Raw genomic sequence first — 22,875 nt, forward strand, 5'->3', positions numbered from 1 at the left:
GATTTGTGATAAATTATTCTGGGTTGTTAAAATGATTCTTTAAAAATTCAATGCACTCTTCTTCCTTTTCTCCATGAATACAAGTAAACTGAATCTAAAAAAAATAAAAATAGGAAATAAATGGGAAGGCACACATGTATATACATTTGTCTAAAGGAATTAAATTATTTAATTTTGATCTATACAATTTTTTCATAGATTTCATTAATTCGATTTGGAGTGATGTTTGGAAAATGATGTTTAATGTTTGGCCATTTTAAAAAGGGTTTAATGTTATAAGATTTTTGAATATCATTTTTTAAAATATATTGATATAATTTGATAGCAAAGTCAGATAAATAAATATCATTTGTTATAATGTTAATAAAATTTTTATTTAATTCATTATACTTATGAAATATATAAAATATTAAAATTAACAAATCCCATTTGTCTCCAACATTTTTTAAAAATATCACAACATCCCCTTTTATATTTAAATCCGTTTTTTTATCATTATCATCTTTTAAAAATTTTAAAACATTTATATTTTTGTATAATTTGTATAAATATGTAAAACCTTCATATATGTTTACACAAAATTTTGAATATTTTAAAGGGAATTTTAAAGATTCTCTAATAATATATTCAATTACATATTCTGTTTTTATGTTTTTCTTTATATATATATAATAATTTTTTAATGGTAATAAAAATAAACACATATGTATATAATTTATATTTTCTTTATAATTTAAATCATAAAATATTTGTTTTAATAATTTACTTTTTTCAATGCCTTTAAAAAATTTTACATAATTTAATCCTTCAAAAAGCCAATCATTTTCTATATTTTTATCATCATTTTGATTTTTCAGGTTTTCACTTTTATTAAGATATGTTATACTACTATTGTCTTTATTATTTACATATTCATTAATAGACTTTTCCATATTTTTGTGTACTTCTTTTGAATTTTCCAATAGGTGAACTCTTTTATTTTCCATTTCAACAATATCATACCAATGATTCTCTATTTTGTGACTTTTTTTTTTTTTCATTTTTTCAAATATTTCATCATTTTGCACAAAATAATTTCTTGGCAATTTAAAAATTTCTTCAGAATAATTACTATAATTTAACAATGTTAAAGAAAGGACAATATTTTTACATTTATGAGAAAATATTTTTATTATTTCTGATGCTAATCTACTTTTTGATATTTTTTTATTAAAAGATTTTTTTATATCCACATTTTTTAAAACATCAAAAATAGATTGGTCTAAATTAAAATCAAAATACCCACAAAATCGTATGCATCTAATTATTCTTAAAGGATCATCAAGAAATGTAGTTAATGGATTCAATGGGGTAGATATTATTTTATTTCTTAAATGATATATACCATTTTTTGTATAGTCTTCAACTTTTTTATTTTTTAAGTTATAAAATAAAGAATTAATAGTAAAATCTCTTCTTAATGCATCTTCTTCAACAGTTCCAATAGAAATTTCTGGTATTCTACTTTCCTCTGTGTATTTTTCATTTCTTAAATTTACTATATCAACTTGAAAGTTAAATAAATTAAAACTTGATGTTTCCAAATGTTTTGATTGATCACAATTTATTTTTATTATACCAAAATTAAAGTTTTTATTTTCTTTATCTTTAATATATTCTTTTATATAATTACAAAAATCAGAACCTTTCATATTATCAACAGTTATATCTATATCATCATTTGAAATATTTAAAAATTTATCTCTTACCCATCCACCAACAACTCTAAGTGTAGTATTTAATTTATATGTTTCATTTATTTTCATTAAAAATTCAAATAATTCTAGTTCTCTATGCGTTATAGCTTTATCTATCATTTTTTCAATATCATAAATATATTTGTTTGTATTATTTTGTTCGTCATTTTTATTATTATCATCATCATCATCATCATCTTCTTTTTGATATATCGAGTTTCCTGTTCCAGATAATTCAAGCTCCTTTTCATTAATAATATATTTTTTTAAGTAAAACATATATTCGTTATCATATGCCATTTTATTATATGCTGTAAATAGTTTAAACTGTTTATTGTATTTTTCGTCACAAATAATCCACCTTTTAAATTTAATTATATTCAAGTTTCTGTTTTTATTACTAATAGTTTTAGGGCTTATATAAAATACATTCTTTGGATAATTCAAAAAGTTTTTTTTTTTTTTTAAAATATGATGATTTCTTTTAACCCTAACAAACATTTGTAATTTATTGAAACCCTTTTCAAATGTTGATAAAGCATTTCCTTTATTTTTATGACATATTATAATAATTATTAAAGTGATATATAAAATAAAAACAGGAAAAAAGTTCATTCAAAGAAAATGTTGCAAAAAAATTAAGACGAATATTCATAAAAACTAATCCTATTATTTGTATAATTGCATATACAGATATATTTGGAATGTGTCTCTACATATAATAATTTTGAAATGATAAAAATGCAGTGTATAAAGTTTCTATATATTTTTCTGTTATCATATTCTTCTTTTATATTCGAGACGTTACATACTAAATATATTATAAATATGGATATATATACTTTTTCTTAAATTCAATAAAATTGGGGGGAAATTATTAAATACGCTAAAAAAGTGAGTTTTTTTTTTTTTTTTTTTTTCCCGTAGTTTCAAATCTGTTTGCTTTTAAAACAAATAGTAAATAAACAATGTTCTGAGTTATATTCCATAGTACACCATGCCATTAAATAAATATCAAAAAAAAAAATATATATATTCATAAGTGATAAAATATGTTATAAAAATACCAAATCAATTATTATATAAAACATATAATGTGCTATGCGTTTTGTGTGGAAAATATACATGCCATTCTACAATTTTTTTTTCTCAAAACTCAAATTAATATGAAATAAAACATTTTAAGCATATATTAAAACGGGCTCAATTTATAAACTTATTTTAGAGATAAATACTAAACCATGACAAGTATTCGAAAAAAAAATATTATGCATACATCAGAATCATACTTGCATATACTTATTTTGAAACTTTATGAATAAATCGAATAAAATTTATCATTGTTTTAGAAATATATTTTTTAATTGGGAAGTTTTTATATTGTTTTTCCAAAAAAAATACACCAATCATGTTTCTTTACAATTTTATTATTTTTTTTAATCGAGGTTGTTTATTTTTCCTAAACACATTATGATGGTATATATCTTTTTATATCATTGATATATAAATTCATATTCACAATTTGATGGATATTTGTTTTTGTTCTAACTTTTCAAATTAATAAGAATAACCAACTCATGAATATGAACAATATTAGTAAATAATTATTTATATTTTAATAATAGGAAAAAAAATATAACTTTTATTGTTACATCTACTTATTTTCTTGATTGTTATTCCACTGTTATCAAGACAGAATTGCACATTTTTCTAATTGGGTTCATAAAATAAATCTTTATTTACCTTACCAAATAGATGCATATATAATACATTGTCATAGTAGTTATGGACATGACAATAAAATTTAATAGAAAAAAAAACATATATATGAGATATAAATATTTATAGCAAATTAAAAGGAAATATAAATGTTATTTATTCGAGGATGTTTGAGATGCATATAATAATATTATTTATTTAATTTAGATAATATACAAATTTGTAAATTAAAAAAATATTTTTTTAGTGAAATTAAAAGTCTTATATTAAAATCTATATAAAAAATAAGATCATATTTCAAGGAACAATGCATATTGTGCTTTGATATATAATTGTGAAAATATATGCATCTTAAACTATGATACAATATTTGTAAAACCATAATGAGTGTACAAATAGCATATTGGTGATATTCACATGCTTATGTATACATTTTTGTTTTTTGGGGAATTTAAGTAATTTTTTTTTTTTTTCGAGTTTAAGAATTTTAATGATTATAATTAGTTTGACATAAAAATTAAAGCAATTTAGTGATTGAAATTTTAAAAAATATTCAAAAGGTGTTCAAAATTGTATATGCATAGACAGACAGTCAGATGTGGGTTCAGAGTCATATAGGGCACCATTTAAATGCGCTACCTAAAATTGTAGCGATCAAAAAATTTCAAAAGAGTATTTATATTTTTGGTGACATAAATTCCAATTATGGACCATACAGAAACAAAAATAGAGACAATAATAAAAGCATAATTACTATCCTCAACAAAATTTTTTAAGTTCATTCCAAATAAACTTGTAACAACTGATGATATAGAAAATAAAAGAGTCGAAAAAGATATTTTTGCATTTAATAAAATAAATTTATTTCTATTATAATCTAAATTTAATCTCATCAATTCTTCATAATGTGTGATTTTTTCTTCTACATTTTCTAATTGTCCATATAATTCATCTGTTAATTGTAAATGTGTTTCTAATAAAATTTCTAAATCACTACAATCTTTTAAATTATTATATGGATTTTTATTTAAATAAGTTAAATACATATTTTTCATATCATTTTCATTGTTTAAAATTTTTTCAATATTAGTACGTAATGCATTTAATAAATTTGACAATTTTTGTAAATTATTTTTTATTTTCATCATATCTCTTAATAGTTTATTTGTTAACATATTTAACTCGTTATTTTCTTCTTTTCTTTGTAACAATATAATGTCACGAATTTTATAATTTATTCCTTCTAAATCATTTTCATATTCTTTAATTGATAATTGCATACATATATCTAAACATAGAAATTCAAAATAAGCTTTCCCTTTATTATATCTGTAAAAATTATTTATTATATTTAAATAATTTAGTTCTTCTTTTTCATCGTTATTAATTTGTTTCATATTTTCCTTTCCATTATCTGTACAATTCCTTTTTCTACATAAACTTTCAACTATTTCGTCATTATTACAATTTTTAAATTTATTATTATTTTGTTTTTTTAAGTTTTTACTAATTAAATCCTTTGCATTTATTACCACAGAATTGCTACCCTCAAATAGCCAAGTTTCATTATATCGAATAATGCAACTAATAAATCCTGTCCTAAGTAGTATTACATCTTTTCGTATTAAAATTGTTGGATTGTGATTATTATTTCCCGTATCAATTAACCGAAGATCGCTAACTGGAATTTCTAAAAGAGGGTCAAGAAAAAAAAACACATACATATATATATGTACTACTTTGGAAAATATCAATGGGCAGGTATTCATTGAATTAGCCACTTTTATATATTTCACTTACTCAAAAGATAAGGTAGATCATATTTGGAAAATAATAATTGTTCGCAAATAGCATTTCCATCATCAGCTACTTTTATATTTTGCATTAATATATTATTATTCAAATTTTTTTTTGGAAATATTTTATTTTCATTTTTTAGAGTAGCGAATTTAAATAACCAATTTGTGTGTATGCAATTATTTGGTTTTAAAACATATGGATGAATAATTTTACTCATACATTTATTTATATTTAGCCATCTGAACATTATTATTTTTATTATATATAACACAATAATATATTTTATAGTAAAAATTTATCGAATTCATGTTAACATTTTATGCATGTTTTATATATGCATTTGTATGACTATTCTTTTAAATACAAATCACGATCAACAAATTCAAGAAAATTTATTTTATTCTATATTGCATCCTTAGCATAAACAAATTAAAAAAAAAAAAATTTATAATTATGTACTAAATATACAAATAATTTCATAATAGTATTATATAATTACAATTTTAATAATAAACATGTTTTTTTATATCTTAATCCGTTTTTTTTAACTGAAATATATATACATCCACAATATAGTAATAAATTAATTCTATCCTCTATATATGTATTTTTACTTAAATCGGTTATATTTTTTTTTTAATTAAAACACTCTCAATAATCTGGGAAATTATATTCTCTATATTTTAACAAATAATGAAAAGGTATTAATTAATATTCCATAAAATGTGATTAAATTTTTATATTTTATTATAGCCAAAAAATTATCTAATTTATATATGAATTCATCATATATACTATATCCATATGACGGTATGAGTTTGTGAATCTATATGTTAAAAAAATAAAAATAGGGAAAGCAACAAATTGGAAAAATTCAAAAAATTACTACAAAAAAAACGAACACACATTGATAATTTTAAATTATCAAAATAATCAAATAAATATAAAATAATTTCACTTTAGTAATATGATGTAGAAAAAGGCCAAGTATATTTGCTTAAGGTGAGCTTCTTTCTATTTTCATTTTTATTTCATTTAATTAAAAAAAGGTGCAAACGAATAAATTAGTAAATAAAATATATTATTATTATTGAATTTATTTATACTGTAATTGTTAGTTGTAGGGGGGGGACGTGCTTCAGACAAAAACAATCAAATTCTATTTATTTTATAAATATGTATATATACCCTTCCATGTGTATATGCACCAAATATATTATCATGAGGTTTCATTATTTTATACTAAAATATATTAAAATTTATATTTGAGGGTGATAATGATTAGAACAGTGAATTAATGATATAGTTAAATTCCCATAAGAAATACATACACACATATGCATATGGAACTAGTTCTTCATATATGTTTATGTATAAAAATACTAAAAAAACTTGTTCATAAATACAAATGGATTCTGAAATATAAGATTGAATGCTTTATTTTGAATTTGCTGGTTTTTTATTATTTCTGATTAACATAATACTACTAATGATTAATATGAAAAAGTATATCTACAAAGTTGTGAAGAAAAAAAAATAAAAACGTTATTATTTGTGTATCATATATGCATGTACATGCACATGATCGAAAGGTGCCTTTATAAAATATTAACAATAAATGAAATCTTTGTTTCACAAAAAAAGTGCCATGATGAATTTTATTTTATAAAGCATTTGTTTCTTACCCCAGCACAAATAAAGGATGGCATGACTTTTTCACTTTTATGACCATGTAGCTCTAATGAATTGGAATCATATAATAACATCAGGCCAATAATTCCCAAAAAAGTTGCAGGAAATAGTGATACTATGACGAAATAGTATGTGATAGCTCTTTTAAACGTAGGCATTATTTTAACAACTTTGGATATAATTATTGTATTGCTTTTTGGCTTTTGTTTTATATGATTTCTTCTTCAAATTAAAAAATATGCTATATGCGTTAAAAAATGCTGCAGTTTTTTTTTTTTTTGATATTTATAGTATCATTCTGCTTAAAATATGAACAAACAAATATGCTGAAAATAATCCTACTCTTGTAATTATTATTGTGAAAAATTGTTCCGTTATTATAATTTTTCACTTATATCTACATTTCAAATTGGTGAAGTTAACACGGGGGAATATGCATTAGTGTATAGAAATATGAACATATATAAAATATGTATATAATATATATAGTATATATAATATTATATGCATATTTTATCAATAATAAATTACGCGTATTAACAATTTTTTGAATTAATAAATCTATCAAATCATTTACTTGTTCATAGGAATAGTGCTGATATGTAAAAAAAATGTATAAAATATATAATACTTTATACCATAAAATTATGCATAATTTTTATAGTTCCCTTTTCATTTTGTTTTCATTGGTTTTTCTATTAATTTTATTAATAATATTATACTCTTTTTTTCTGAATTAATTGCTCATATTAATTTGTATTATTTATTGCATATACATGCGCAATAATAAATATAATATAAATTATATAATAATTATATATTTATACGTAAAATGAATAAACCATAAAGTAATGTATATATTATATTTTTAACATGATATTTATATTAATTTTTTGGCCCATTTATATATATGTTTGCACACATGAAGACAAACACATATTTATAAAAAAAAAAATAAGTTTGTGATAAGTTGCAAGGAAAATTATTAATGTATATAAATAATTCGAATTACTAAAATGACGTTGTAAAAGCTTAAAAACATATAATATATATAATATGTAGTACATAACATGCATATTTATATGATTTAAAATGATGGAGTATAAGTTATTATTATACTGTTCCTTAAAGCTATAATAAAACGCTATTACTGCTGTTTGTATATCCCAATTTAATAAATGGATATAATATCATCTTTATTTTTATTTTTATTTTTTTTATTTTTTTTTTTTTTTTTATTTTGTTCTCTTTTTTTTTATATGAACAAATAGCTATTATATAGCTATATTTAAATAATGGAAAATGATTTTTATTTTATTTTTGTTATACGGCAATTAAAAATGTCATTAGACCGGTCTTAAATAATACATGGGGTGAATAAACCGCAAAAAACATATAAAACAATTCTATAATTCCTTTTAACGTTAAATAATACAATGGCATAAATCCGTGAAGTTTTACATATGGATATCTATACCCAACATGCCTATTTCGCTATTTAATTTTTTTTTTTTGTTATATGCATACTTGATTGCAGCTTATAACTTCGTAGCATACAAATTACAGAAAACAACATGATTAATTGTCCACACTCATCGTTAATAACTTAAAAGTATTTAGTTTAATATGTTACAAATATTCATGCATGTTTTTTTTTTTTTTTTTTTTTCACAAACTTAAATAGATAAAACATTATATTTTAATTTTAAATATGTAACATTTCACGATATATTTAATTTGCATTATATATAAATTTCCACATACATATTTTAATAAAACTAAATATTATTTTTAGTGCGCATGAAAGCCATATCCATATGAGAAAATGCCAGGATATTAATTAAAATGTATATTTCTTAATTTTCTTGTCATTTTGGTTTAAATGCATAATTTTGTTTTTATCATTTTGCTGATGTTACAAAAAATACCATGTGGATTTAGTGCATATATGGAAAGCATATTTTCCTTGTGGAATATGAATGATCTCTTATTTATTTTGCTTTTCCTTGGTTAGCTACTTCGTCCATTTTCTTCTTTAATTCTTCACTATCTAATAAATAGTAGTGTTTAATAGGTTTTAAGTTTTCATCTAATTCGTATACCAACGGTACTCCGGTTGGAATATTAAGTTCCAATACATCAGCCTCACTTAAGTTATCTAAGTGTTTAACTAACCCTCTTAAACTATTTCCATGTGCAGTGACAAGTACTTTTTTGTTTGCTAATATAGCAGGTGCAATAGTATCAAACCAAAAGGGTAGAACTCTTTCAACTGTATCTTTTAAACATTCAGTAAATGGTAGTACGCCTTTGGGTACATTTTTATAAACTGCATTATGTCCTGGCCATCTATTATCTTCTTTATCCAATTTTGGAGGGGGTATATCATAAGATCTTCTCCATATTTTAACTTGTTCTTCTCCATATTTTTTAGCAGTTTCAGATTTGTTTAAACCTTGTAATGAGCCATAGTGTCTTTCATTTAATCTCCATGTTTTTATGACTGGTACATGTAAAAGATCACCAGATTTTAAAACATACCATGTTGTTGTAATAGCTCTTTTTAATACAGATGTAAAAACGATGTCAAATTTAAAATCTTTTTCCTTCAAATAATTTCCAGCGGATCTATGAAACATTTAAAATACCATCAACATATAAATACACATATATACAAAAGAAAGTAGTTAGTGAAATATATACAAAATTATAGATAGGTATTTGGTTAAAAAGAGATAAATAAAAAAGGCATAAAATATATATTCTCCATTTTATTAAAAAAGGGAGTTTATCATATATAAGGTGCATAATATATATATTTTTTTTTTTTTACATGGCTTCTTGCTCTCCCTTTTCGCTTAAGGGAACGTCAGTCCAACCCGTGAATTTGTTTTCTTGGTTCCATGTGCTTTCACCTTAAAAAATTAAAAATGATAAATCAATAAAATAAATTGAACTTAATAATAATTTCCTTTTTTATAGTATGAATGCAATTTGTTCGCTATTTTAATTCATACCGTGCCTTAGAAGAACTAAAGTATATGTCGTCATTTTCTTTATATATAATATAAATATATTTTGTAAACCTATATATTTTTTATAATTAAATATTTTTTACAAATATATATATTTTTATAATTTTGATTGTTTATAAAAAGTTATTTATATGAATACAATTCAAATGCCAAAGAAATACACTTTAAAATGTATGTTAAAACTTAAGGTTATAAGTATTTTAATAAATTAGATAACTATATAATTGTGGATAAATAAATATGCATTTATATTTTTACAATAAATGTGACGTTTTTTAATAATTTTATAAACTATTATTTATACGTGTACTATTATTATTATTATATATTTATAGTCAAATAAATTGCATTTATCATTATATGCTGTATATATGGATGTTATAAAATTTATCTTCATAATATGCATATGGTTTAATAGTGCTGTGAAAAATAGTATAGATATATTTATGTGCACAAATATAGTCTTAATATCATAATACCATTTGTATATGTATATTTGCTGGAATATCTATAATATGGGCTTTAATATATACCTTTTTATTTTTTAGTGGGTGCTTAAATAACTTTTCTACATGTATACAGATGAAAGGAGAAACATACTACTGCATATTTTTTGGAATAATATAGGATTAATGTTATATATGTAAAATAAATAAATAATTGCATGGTACAAATATATAACATTATCATGTACAATTTGCATGGTTTGTAAATTAGGGTTTTAGAAAAAAAAAATTATATATAGTTTACAATTTATTATAAAAAGAATTAATTTCAAAATGACTAATTAAAGTTTTTTAAAAAGTTAAAAAAAAAAGTGGGAACAAAATTATCGAAATTGGAAAAATAATTTGAAAAAAAAAATACATACACATAATATATATATTTTAAAACTTAGAGAAATTTCTTTTTAATTTTTCTAAAAATAAAGTTCTTGGGTACATTTTTTTCAATATCATCTTCAGCAGCTTTTTCTTCTATATGTTCTTCTGGATCGTCTTCTACATATTCTTCATCGTTTATTTCATCTTTTAGCCAATTATTCCAGTATATTAGCTGTGGGAGTGAAATAATAATAAAATGGAGAATGTGTATAAATATTACATTAGTATAAAATATAGGGATTGGTTAGGAATCATATACATATTCAATGCATTATTTATGTGAATTTATTTTCATTGTTATATTTTATTTTGTCAGCATATGCCTTTCTTTTTTAATCATGTTTAACTTTTTACTGATAAAAATCTATTTATATGCCAATTTTTTATTTACTATTATTTTATCTTCCTTTAAATACATTTTACCTTTTTTTTTCAAGTAAAAATATCAATTTAAAGGAAGCAATTTTTTATTATAAAAAATTACATGTACTATTTTATTATTATTTTTTTCACATAGCAACATATCTACTATATATATTTTACCTGTAACATGGCTTTGCTTTTTAATTCTGAGTCTAAATTGTCATCCATAAACCACTAAAAAAAAATAATAGAATATTATAAATACCATCCAATTGTGTGAATTTACAGGATCATTAATTTTTTAGATAGAACACAATTTAATTGTTTTTTTTTTACTTTTATAAATGCATCCTTTGAAATTATTCCACAAAATAATAAGCAATCAAAAATTGCTTCCAATAATGTTGTTTCATCTGATAAATATGGATATTTTAATTCTAAAAAAAAAAATAGCGAAATAAAAAAAATAGTGAAATAAAAAAAAAATGTGAAATAGCGACATAAGAAAACAAATCGCTAGCTTGATATACGGAAAACGTATTTTCATATGTCCATATATACATATAGTATGTACACATATGCACACATTCCCCCCTCTTACCATCACATAATTTGATTATGTCATTTAATATATAATCGTCGTGATTTTCAATTTTGCTATTCTGTAGTAAATAAAAAAAGGAAGATAAAAATTATGAACATGGAATAAAAAAAAAAAAAATTAAATAATATGACGAAAAAAATGCATAGACTAAAATATGTATGCATTCTTTTGGACAAAGAGTATCTTTATGTATATTTATATTTAGGAATTTATTACTTGTTTTAGATAAAAAAGTAGATTTTTCAAGTGACTAGCTCTTTTTATATATATATCATCTTCCAATTTTTGTGGTAGGCTTAAAATGAAAACAGATATAGCCACGTAAAAGGGAACATGACTTTCCAAATAGTTACCTAAAAACGAAAATTTAAAAAAATATATGTTTTTAAAGATTTTCAATAGACTGGTATATATTTAGGAGTAAAATAATCATTATAATAGAGCAAAAGTTAAGACTGTATATATGAACACATATGTATGTAATGTATATAATATTACATTCATCTGTTTTCAGAATAGCACAAATGTTAGCAGTATCATCTTCAGTAAATAAATAGTTTTGTAAAATTTTATCTTTAATCTGACTATAAAACGACTTAATAATATTTATATCATGTTTATATATGTTATTATATTTAGTATTTTCTTCATTGATTTTAGTGATTTTTTCTAATTGTTTTTTATATAATTCTTCTCTCTTTTTTTTTGCAATTTCTTCTATATCCATTTTTTCTACAATTTTAGCATTTTCAGTTTTTTCAGCTATTTCTAAAAATATATTTTTTACATTTTTTTCGGCACTTTTGTATTTGTTTAAGATTATTGCATTTTTTTTACTTCCGGGAGTGGTAATAACACTTTTAGAATCTTTCTTTATTTCTATTTTTGTTTCCTTTTTATCTTCTTTTAAACTTTCTAAATGTAATAATTTAGCAGAAGGTATGAACACATTCGATCCATCACTTGTTTGGCTTTTAATTTGTTTAGATAATTCTCTTTGTTTTTTTCTTTCTTCTTCTTTTTTTTTTAATTCTTCTTCTTTTTTTTTTAATTCTTCTTCTTTTTTTTTTAATTCTTCTTGATACATTATTACTCTTTTAGGTATGTATTTTTTTTTTGGAGTTTCGCTCATTTTTGTTTCGTTATTACCATCTATTTCACTTTTTTCAGCTATGGGTTCTGGTTTTGCACTTTCCTTTGGTTTTGTTTCCTCAGTACTTTTTATAGTATCATCTGTTTTTACTTCTTCTTCTTTTTGTTCGTCTATTTTTACTTCTTTTTTTTCGTCTACTTTTACTTCTCCCTTTTCATATATCTTTCCATTTTCCTCTAGTTTCACATTTTGAGAAATATCAGTTTCTTGTCTTTTCAATTGTTTTTGTTTTCTTAATTCTTCTAATCTTTTCAGATGATATGGTTTTTCAATTTTTGTTTCAGTATCATTTTTTTTATTTCTTAAATTAGCAAAATCAACATCCTCTTCATTTTTTTTATTTCTTAAATTAGCAAAATCAAGATCCTCTTCATTTTTTTTATTTCTTAAATTAGCAAAATCAACATCCTCTTCTTTTTTTTTATTTCTTAAATTAGCAAAATCAAGATCCTCTTCATTTTTTTTATTTCTTAAATTAGCAAAATCAATATCCTCTTCTTTTTTTTTATTTCTTAAATTAGCAAAATCAACATCCTCTTCTTTTTTTTTATTTCTTAAATTAGCAAAATCCACATCTTCATTTTTTTTATTTCTTAAATTAGCAAAATCAACATCCTCTTCTTTTTTTTTATTTCTTAAATTAGCAAAATCCACATCTTCATTTTTTTTATTTCTTAAATTAGCAAAATCAACATCCTCTTCTTTTTTTTTATTTCTTAAATTAGCAAAATCCACATCTTCATTTTTTTTATTTCTTAAATTAGCAAAATCAACATCCTCTTCTTTTTTTTTATTTCTTAAATTAGCAAAATCAAGATCCTCTTCATTTTTTTTATTTCTTAAATTAGCAAAATCAACATCCTCTTCATTTTTTTTATTTCTTAAATTAGCAAAATCAACATCTTCTTTCGTGTCAGTTAGTTTGTTTTTTCCCCTCGATCCTAATATTATAGTACTATCGCTTTTTTTAAATTGATTATTATCATCATTTATTTTGTTGTTTATTTTTTTATCCGGACTTTCTGTAGTTCGCCATTCAATATTCTGAACATATTCATTTTTTTCAAAAATTTTTTTTTTCTTTTCTTCTATGGTATTTTCAACAACTGGCGTTGGTTGTATTATTAAATCATCTTTTTGATAGTATTTTTGAAAATCTATTATATTCAAATGTATTTGTTTCTTTTTCTTCGCCATAGTCCCCTGTTTTTCTACCTTTACTTTTATTCCAAGTTCGTTCCTTTTATGGATATAAAAACAAAAGATAAATTGTGTGTGTTTTTTTTTTAATTATTTTAACTTTTGCAAAAAGATCTAAAAAAATCATTATTATAATACATTTCCAAATGTTTCATTATAAAAGTAAAATATCTTAATAGATATTTATACAATTTGTATTTTCTTATATTTTTAACACTTTAATATACATATATATTCTGCAAACAATATCTTATTTTATTTAATTTATTATTTATTTATTTCCCCCAAAGTGTGATAATTGCTTTTAAAAAAATTTACTTTTTTTTTTTATTTATTCTAATTTTGTTATATAAAAATTAATATTTAAGAGTTAACAAGATTAAGAAAAAAAAAATATATAAAATAAAAAAAACTATAATAATACATGCATACTACAACATATGTAGATATCAAATTAACCGGCTTTTTTTTAAGGTTATGCATACATCACTTAAAATAATTGTATAAGCATATATAGTAATTAATGTATATTCCCAAATTATTTGTATAATAAAACAACATTTTTTTCGAATTATTTTATTGTTATATATATTTTTTTTATAATTCTTTCATTTTTTTTTTTAAATCACTGGGAAATTTCTTATATTTCTCTATTTATTATACATAATCAAATTATTTTCAACATTTTTTTTATTACTTATGAAAATGTAAGTACCATATTATATGCATACATAATACATGTATACATTGAATGTTTATTATAAATATAAAGAAAATTAATTAAAAAAAAAAAAATACTAAACAAATAAAAACATTAAAAAAGAAGTTAAAATAATATAGGAACAAAATTTCGAATAGAATTGTCAAATCCTTAAATCAAGTAACTTCTTAATAAGTATGCAATTCATTGGGTGGAACTTTATTTTAAAAGTTCAATTAGAAAAAAAAAACAGATTTTATTTATTTTTAAAATATATCATTTTGAAAAATAATAATTTTTGCAAATTTGTAAAGAGACGCAATAGTGTTTTAATATATTTCGGATAAATGTTAAAAATAACTTATTTCAAAAAGTGTGTATACATATATAATTATTTATTTTTATGTCAAAACATCTGTATATAGTATTATATATATATATATATTTATAGTGAAATAATGATAAATTAATTAAAATAATCTACATATCTACTTCTTATATCTTTTATATCTAAAGGTTTTTTAGGGTTTGTGCTATTATATGTATTTGATATAATGGGGGGAGCTATCTTTGACATTTCTATTTTGTTTTTTAATTTTGTTTCTTCACGTTCTTTTTCTTCATCAGATGTAACACCCTTTTCTCTCCACCTTTTTTTTTCATAATCATAATAAAATATATTTTCATCTTCTTTTTCTGTTTCTTCTTTTCCTGTGTCAACTATTTTTATTTTTTCTTTGATATTTGAGAAAAAACCAGATATAAAACTTTTACCAATATTTATCAAATCGACATTATTCTGGTTCGCATCATTTGGTGCAGTTTTATCAGTTTTATCAGTTTTATCAGTTTTATCAATTTTATCAGTTTTATCAATTTTATCAATTTTATCAATTTTATCAGTTTTATCAATTTTATCAGTTTTATCAATTTTATCAGTTTTATCAATTTTATCAGTTTTATCAATTTTATCAGTTTTATCAATTTTATCAGTTTTATCAGTTTTATCAATTTTATCAGTTTTATCAATTTTATCAGCTTTATCCACGATTTGATTCATATGTACTTGTTGGTGGTCGCTATTTATTTCCGCTTTCTGATCATGTTCATTAAAATAAATGTTACTATTTTTATGATTATAGCAGTTGTTAATATTTTGGGTGTCTATTGGGAAAGGGTTGTTATAATTATATGAGGTATGCATATTATTTATATTATAATTTGGTGAAATATATTTACTCGAATGTATCTCATAAGAATTGTATTGCATAATATTATTACATTCTCCATATTTAATTGGTGGCAATGAATTTCCAGAAATGTTATATAAATCATTTTGTTTATCATCAATTTTATTTTCTTGAGTAGATATCGCTATATTGGTGTTTGTAAATACATTAGGGTTTTCAGTTGTTTGATTGAACATATAATTTTCATTATATTTATTATTATAGTTATAATTGTAATTATAATTATAACTATAATTGTTCATTGTTTGACTGCTAGTTGTTTCGATATTTTGATATTCCATGTAATTTTTTACAGGCTCATTTGTATGTAAATTATAATAATCGCTTTCTGTATTTAATAAGTTATCCATATTATTTTTATTATTTATATCACAATAACTTACTACTTCTTCTTTATTTGTTTGATAGTTTTCATGTTTCAGAAAAGGATCATTTTGAATACTCTCCAAATTCTTAGATACAGTTTCAATTTTATATGGAGAAATTTGTGAATTTGATTCTGATCGAACCGCATGCATAGTGTTGTTATATTGGTTTATGTGTAATTCTGTTTCTGTTAAAATTGTAGAAGTTTTTATATTATAATTTTTAGAAACAATTTTATAATTATGCATATTGTAATTATTCTGATTCGAATATAAATTTATATAATTTTCATTTTGAATATTTTTATTGGTAGGTAACTTGTGTGGAGAAATATAATTCAACTGATTTACTAATATTTCATATAAATATAATATATAATTAATGTTTTCATTTTTTTTATTGCTTTTGATCACATCTATGTAATAATATAGAATATCTATGTATTGTTTGGCTTGTTCTAACAATCCAAATTCCAATAATATAGATGCATAATATATCTTATAAATAATTAAATCATCATAAAAAAAACTTTCTTCTTTGAATCTGTATAAATATTCAAAAATATCACAAACTTGAAAAGTATATATATCAAATCCAATTTTTGGCAGATGTTGGATTAGCGATTCTATTTTGGGGTCAGAAGAAAATTTATTTTCCATTTCTCCCATTGCATTAGGGATTTTGAGAGTATAATTATTCGAAACGTTATCAATATTTTTATATGAGTATGTGTGTAAATCAATGGATTGAACTTCTTTAGCATCTGAAATGTATGATGTTTTAATTTGATAGATGCAGGGGTTTCCCGAAATAATTAAATAAAGAAATTGAGATTCAATATATCTGTTATTATATATTAATAAGTCAATCAAATATTGAAAGAAATTTATAATATCATCCTTATAATCACAATAATCAATTTCGTTTTCAGAAAACTGAAATATAAAATTGTGAAATATTAATGTATAGAATACATACCAATGATTGATAATAATATTTTTATTTTTAAAAAAAATATATTTTTTATTTAGCAAACAAATAAAAAAAATAAATGATTCAACCAGAACATCATCATATATATTATAATTATATATTTTGTAAATATTTTTCATACAATTTTTTACATCTAATTCGTTATTAAATGATATACTTATATGTTTTATATATTTATCTAACATTTTATTATATTTTTTTTTATTATACTTTTTTAAAATTAAAAAAAAATATTTATATAGATCTTTTTTTAAACATAAATTTGTAGCTTTCTTACTATTATATATACACAAATTAAAATATTCTAAATATATATCATCAGTTGTTATTCGTTCATTATTTTGTAATTTAAATATATTATAAATAAATTTTTTATTTATTATATCTGAAAAATAATATTTTTTATTATATATTAATCCATATTTTAAATCTTGTCCATAAATTGTTTGAAAAAAAATTTCTTTATTATCATCTTTAGATATTTCGTTAAAATTGCTTATCACACATTTAGAACTATTGTTGTTTTCTAATTTAATGTTTTCTTTAGTTTTGTTATTAAATTTGCTTTTATGATTATAATCTTTGCTGGAAATTTTAAATTCACGCATTTCTTTATTATTTTTTTTATTTGATATTATTTCTGAACAATCAGAATAGTCATCACTTTCTTCCCATTCTGAATATACCCCTTTCATATTATTTTTATTGTTAGAATTATTTTGATAATTTTTTAAGAGCTTCATTACAATGTTATTTTGTTCATTTTTTTTTTTTTCATTTTCATAACTTTTATTTACATTTAATTGTTTCAAATTAAATTCCAACAAATTATCATTTTCAATTATATTTAACAAATGCTTGTATATACTATTCTTTTGAGTATCTTCAAAAATATTGTCTTTATATTTTTCTTTCTTTATTTTTATAAGTTTATTTAAAAATTTCTTTATTTTTTCATCTATTTTATTATTCCTTCGAGAAAAAGGGCCCGGAAAATGTTTCAATGTATATATATATTCATTTATTTCGTTCCTTTCATTGTGTTTCTGATATTTGTCCACCTTTTTTGTTACCTCTTTATCTATTATATTTATAAGTTGGCCATATGCTATAGAGCTTCCTTGTGTGTAAAAAAATGTTCCACATTTTCCAAAACAGAAACACATAAAATTGTCTGACTTTGTTTCCTCTTCTTGGTTTTCATTTTCCTTTTTCACATATAATTGTATGTTATCAATTAATGAGTTATTATTTAAATTGCTTAAATTATTTTCAGAATGTACTATATTGTCAATAGTTGATGCATTTTGAATAGCTCGTTCTTTATCATTATCTTTTAATATGTGATTAACATTTTTTACTAAATTTTGTTCATTTTCATTAAAAATAGTAAAAGTATGCTTAGTAAATTCAGTATCTTTTACATTTTTAATTCCATCTATTGCTTTGTCTTTTTCTGTATTTATATTATAGGTAGGAAAACATTGAGCAATGTTTGAATCTTCATTAGTATAATAAAAGTTGAAAGGTTTGTCTTTTTTATTATTTATTTCATTTTTATCATAAAAAAGGCTATATATATCTTTTTTTATTTTTTGTTTCGAATTTATTAAATTATCTTTCCTTTTTATTTTGTTTTCATTTTCATAATTTTTTTTATTAGTGTTATTCGAAATTTCCGATTCTTTTTCCACATTCTCTGTCTTCTCCTTATTTTTTATATTTACATCCGATTTGTTATCTATTTCATTTTTTGTATTTGACACATTTTGAGATTTTTTTCTTTGATCTTGTATTTTATTTATGCCTGTGTTTTTAAAAATGTTTTCATAACTAAATATATCCTTGTTCATTTTTTGTTTTTTTATCTATTATTATTATATCAAAAGTACATATATAGGGTTTTCATATATAAAAAAATAAACGATATGTATATAAGTTCTAACAAACATAGTAATGATAAATTGGGAAGTATGTTCATATATTTGAACATACTATCATATAATAATGAATAGTTATGGTAGTAAAATAAATCACAAAGTTATTTATTCATTTATGCATATATTTTAAATCAATGTTTTGAAAAAAAATAAATTGTACATTATATATCATAATATTTTTTTTATATACTAAATTATTATGATCCATAATTTTTGGAAAGTTTTTTGTATTTTACTTAATATACTGATAAATAAATGATGAAATAGATGAACAAACGAATGAATATATATGTACCATCTTAATTGATTTACAGATTTTCTAGGAATCCATTAATTTTTTTTTTTTTTTTTTAAATTCTTCGTTACAATAGGGGAATAGAATATATACTATATATGGGGAATGCTTATAGAGATATGCTAAAAATGTGCGCAAAAAAAAAAAAAAAAAAAAAAAAAAAAAAGTATGGGAAATAAAAAGGCAGTTTTTTAAATCCTAAAATTTTTTATATCTATTATATATAATATTGTTGGGGATGATAAAAAATAACTTATTATATATATTTTTTTATTACATATATTTTTATTGCACATATTTTTATTATGTACATTTTTGATATTCTAACAAAATGAATACTCAAAAAATAATTTTATATATTTGAGATTTGATTTGTTATTATTATATCAAACTCCATTTTCTCCATATTAATGAATACATAGTCATCACATTGGGTAAGAAGGAAATAAAAATAGTAAATACAAAAAAATATAAAATTGAACGAATTAAAGGAAAAAAATTAAAATAAGTATAGAACGTTTTAAATAACCATATACATATATTGATGGAAATACCTTATAAAGCAAAAATTGCTATTTTAAAAAATATAATTTTGAAAAGATTTTAAATGTTTTAAAATGCTGATTGGGAAAAAATAAAATAAAAGACAGAAAGAATAAAACATAAAAGAAAAAAGGCAACAAATTTACAAATTATTTTTAAGGCCTATGATTGTGTTTGAAATCTTATTCTATCTATTAAATTAGAATAGAAGTTAATTTACGTGTTTCTTTGCTGTAAAGTATATGTATGTTTATAAATAGGAACATTATAATTTTTTTATTATCTGTTTCCTGTTTGGCTTTATTATAAGTACTTGAAAATCATACATTTTCTGTGAGTTCATTTTATGCATAAGATAAATGATATTCGATTGTTTTGCCTCTGCTAATTAGGATAGTTCGGATTATAATAGTAAACTAAAACTGCTAATTATAATTAAGAATAAGAAAACAAGAGCAATGATATAAAAATGGGTTCAAATATTGACAAATGTTTATTTATTTCCCTTCATCTTTTTGATATAACAATATAATAAAATTAAACTACGGCATAATAAAGAAAAGAAGGGAAATAATAAGCATAGAAATTTTCTTGTAATATATGCATACATATATACAAATAAATTCGTAAAGGAATTAAGCGAAATTTTTGCAAATATATATACATTTTGTAATAACTATTTTCTGCTTTTAAGTGAAATGAAAAATAAACTCATTCGTCATAGGGGGAATAAGGGTAACTTCTATTCAAAGGAACAGAAAAATTATTAAAATTATTAATATTATCTACATGCATCATATTTTGGTTATTTTTCATAATTATGAGTTTATCCATTTGATTTGTATTTCTGTTAATACCCACATTTTGTCCAATTTCTACATTATTTAATGTAACGACATTTGGAATGCTTCCAATGTTCGAAAGGTTTGGTACGCTATTATATTTGCTTACATTTCCTATTTTATGATATGTTTCGTTATAATTGTTAACAATTTGCCCATCTGTCAATTCGATATTATTCACAGTGTTTCGCGCATTTATATCATACATATTCATATATTTTTTATAATCATCGGAAGGATTTATATTAGAATTGTACATGATATTGTAATTATTTAGGTATGTATTATCTGTATCGTTATTATTTATTTGATTGTTATATCCATTTGTTTGGTTGTTCCCATTCGATATATTACAAATATTCACATTATGTCCGTTATTTTTTTTGTCATTATTTTTTGAATTTTTCATGTAGGAAGCATATTTTATATTTTCATAAAATTGTGCATAATTATTATCATTATTTTTATTATATTGATTTGAGTTATATTTCGAGTCATTATTATTTATATCAAATCCATAGATTGTATTATTGCCATTGTTGTAATGTTCATTATTAGTTAGAAATCTGTTCATATTATTATGAATATTTGAATTTACTATTTTTGCAGTATTAGCAACATTATTTATATTATTAATTTTGTTTATATTTTCAATACCTCCAGAATTTCGACTATTGGTAGTAATTGCATTATTTTGAGAGTTTTTTTTTTTTTGAATATTAACATAGACACTGATTTTTTTTTTTTTTTCCATTTCTTGCTTTATTTTATTCATTCGTCTTTTTAAAATTCTATCATATTGTTTTTCATTAACATATATTACACCATCCCATCTACCATAATTGTTTGTTTCATTTTGAAAATTAGAAAATATACAATTGGGGTTTATCACATTGTTAATATTGTTGATTTCGAGGGTGCCATTCATTTCGAGGTTGGAATTCATGTTTAATGATAGTTTAGGAATGTGAAATGAGAAAATAAGTATATCTTTTTTATCGTTCCTTTTGCAAATAGTCTGTTCTTAAAATAAACCCTTAGCAATTTAACCAAAGACAATATATTGAGATGTAGGATTTATATTAAAAAATTAAAAAGAGCTAATTAAGCAATAATAAAACAAAAAAAAAATTCATATTTAATATTTTATGAAATATGTGTGTATAAATATATGCATATGTGTGTTTGTGTATATGGATATTTTTATAGGATATAAAAATATATGGCAAGAAGTAAATGTGTATATAAACAAAATTGATTAAGGAAATTTTGAATTATTTTCTTTGCCATTCTAAAAGCCAATTATGAGGATATACATAATATTGGCGAAAATAGAATGGAGAAAAAGATATAAAAATAATTTTCTTTTTCTTTTTATTATTTGTTAATTTTACGAGAATTTAGTTTGTATATTTCCCAATACAAATAATATCGTAGCATTTAACAAAATGTTAATTACTATTTAGCTTCGTTTTTTTTTTTTTTTTTTATTTCGATCTTAAAATTGCACATTTTAAAAATTAATCTAAGAAAATTTATAACACACAAAAATAAAAAAACTGCTAAAGTATAAAAAAATGCCAAAATATAAAAAAAAAAAACTTACAGATGAACATAAAATTAAAGTAAAACGTTTTGGCAAATAATAAAAAGAAGAAAAAAATATCATGAGATGCCTTAAAAAATATTTTATTTTTATTCTTTTTTATTATTTTACATTTTCGTTATATTATTAAATAAAAAAAGTAAAATAAATATAT

At 21.2% G+C, this 22,875-nt stretch overlaps 7 protein-coding genes across 7 annotated transcripts; all 7 read right to left on the minus strand.

Annotated features, from left to right (window-relative positions):
• Positions 1-13: 13 nt before the first annotated feature.
• PBANKA_0927800 (tRNA nucleotidyltransferase, putative) lies at positions 14-2,351 on the minus strand (the record flags this gene model as incomplete). The annotated part of the gene is made up of 2 exons (XM_034564876.1): positions 14-94; positions 186-2,351. The coding sequence occupies 2 exons, from the start codon at positions 2,349-2,351 to the stop codon at positions 14-16; spliced, it is 2,247 nt and encodes a 748-aa protein (XP_034421628.1).
• A 1,739-nt stretch (positions 2,352-4,090) lies between these two features.
• Positions 4,091-5,502, minus strand: PBANKA_0927900 (CorA-like Mg2+ transporter protein, putative; the record flags this gene model as incomplete). Its single annotated transcript, XM_034564877.1, has 2 exons — positions 4,091-5,145; positions 5,256-5,502. The coding sequence occupies 2 exons, from the start codon at positions 5,500-5,502 to the stop codon at positions 4,091-4,093; spliced, it is 1,302 nt and encodes a 433-aa protein (XP_034421629.1).
• A 1,190-nt stretch (positions 5,503-6,692) lies between these two features.
• On the minus strand, positions 6,693-7,105 carry PBANKA_0928000 (conserved Plasmodium protein, unknown function; the record flags this gene model as incomplete). The annotated part of the gene is made up of 2 exons (XM_034564878.1): positions 6,693-6,767; positions 6,941-7,105. 2 exons carry the CDS (start codon positions 7,103-7,105, stop codon positions 6,693-6,695), a joined length of 240 nt encoding a protein of 79 aa, XP_034421630.1.
• A 1,833-nt stretch (positions 7,106-8,938) lies between these two features.
• On the minus strand, positions 8,939-9,998 carry PBANKA_0928100 (phosphoglycerate mutase, putative; the record flags this gene model as incomplete). The annotated part of the gene is made up of 3 exons (XM_034564879.1): positions 8,939-9,575; positions 9,781-9,862; positions 9,965-9,998. 3 exons carry the CDS (start codon positions 9,996-9,998, stop codon positions 8,939-8,941), a joined length of 753 nt encoding a protein of 250 aa, XP_034421631.1.
• An 878-nt stretch (positions 9,999-10,876) lies between these two features.
• PBANKA_0928200 (conserved protein, unknown function) lies at positions 10,877-14,183 on the minus strand (the record flags this gene model as incomplete). Its single annotated transcript, XM_034564880.1, has 6 exons — positions 10,877-11,038; positions 11,410-11,463; positions 11,566-11,666; positions 11,831-11,891; positions 12,050-12,186; positions 12,332-14,183. 6 exons carry the CDS (start codon positions 14,181-14,183, stop codon positions 10,877-10,879), a joined length of 2,367 nt encoding a protein of 788 aa, XP_034421632.1.
• A 1,169-nt stretch (positions 14,184-15,352) lies between these two features.
• Positions 15,353-19,348, minus strand: PBANKA_0928300 (protein transport protein SEC16, putative; the record flags this gene model as incomplete). Its single annotated transcript, XM_034564881.1, has 1 exon — positions 15,353-19,348. The coding sequence occupies one exon, from the start codon at positions 19,346-19,348 to the stop codon at positions 15,353-15,355; it is 3,996 nt and encodes a 1,331-aa protein (XP_034421633.1).
• Positions 19,349-20,984: 1,636 nt separating this feature from the next.
• On the minus strand, positions 20,985-22,061 carry PBANKA_0928400 (conserved Plasmodium protein, unknown function; the record flags this gene model as incomplete). The annotated part of the gene is made up of 1 exon (XM_034564882.1): positions 20,985-22,061. The coding sequence occupies one exon, from the start codon at positions 22,059-22,061 to the stop codon at positions 20,985-20,987; it is 1,077 nt and encodes a 358-aa protein (XP_034421634.1).
• Between the last annotated feature and the right edge of the window lie 814 nt (positions 22,062-22,875).

This window comes from Plasmodium berghei, assembly GCF_900002375.2.
Source record: "Plasmodium berghei ANKA genome assembly, chromosome: 9".
Lineage (NCBI taxonomy): Eukaryota > Apicomplexa > Aconoidasida > Haemosporida > Plasmodiidae > Plasmodium > Plasmodium berghei.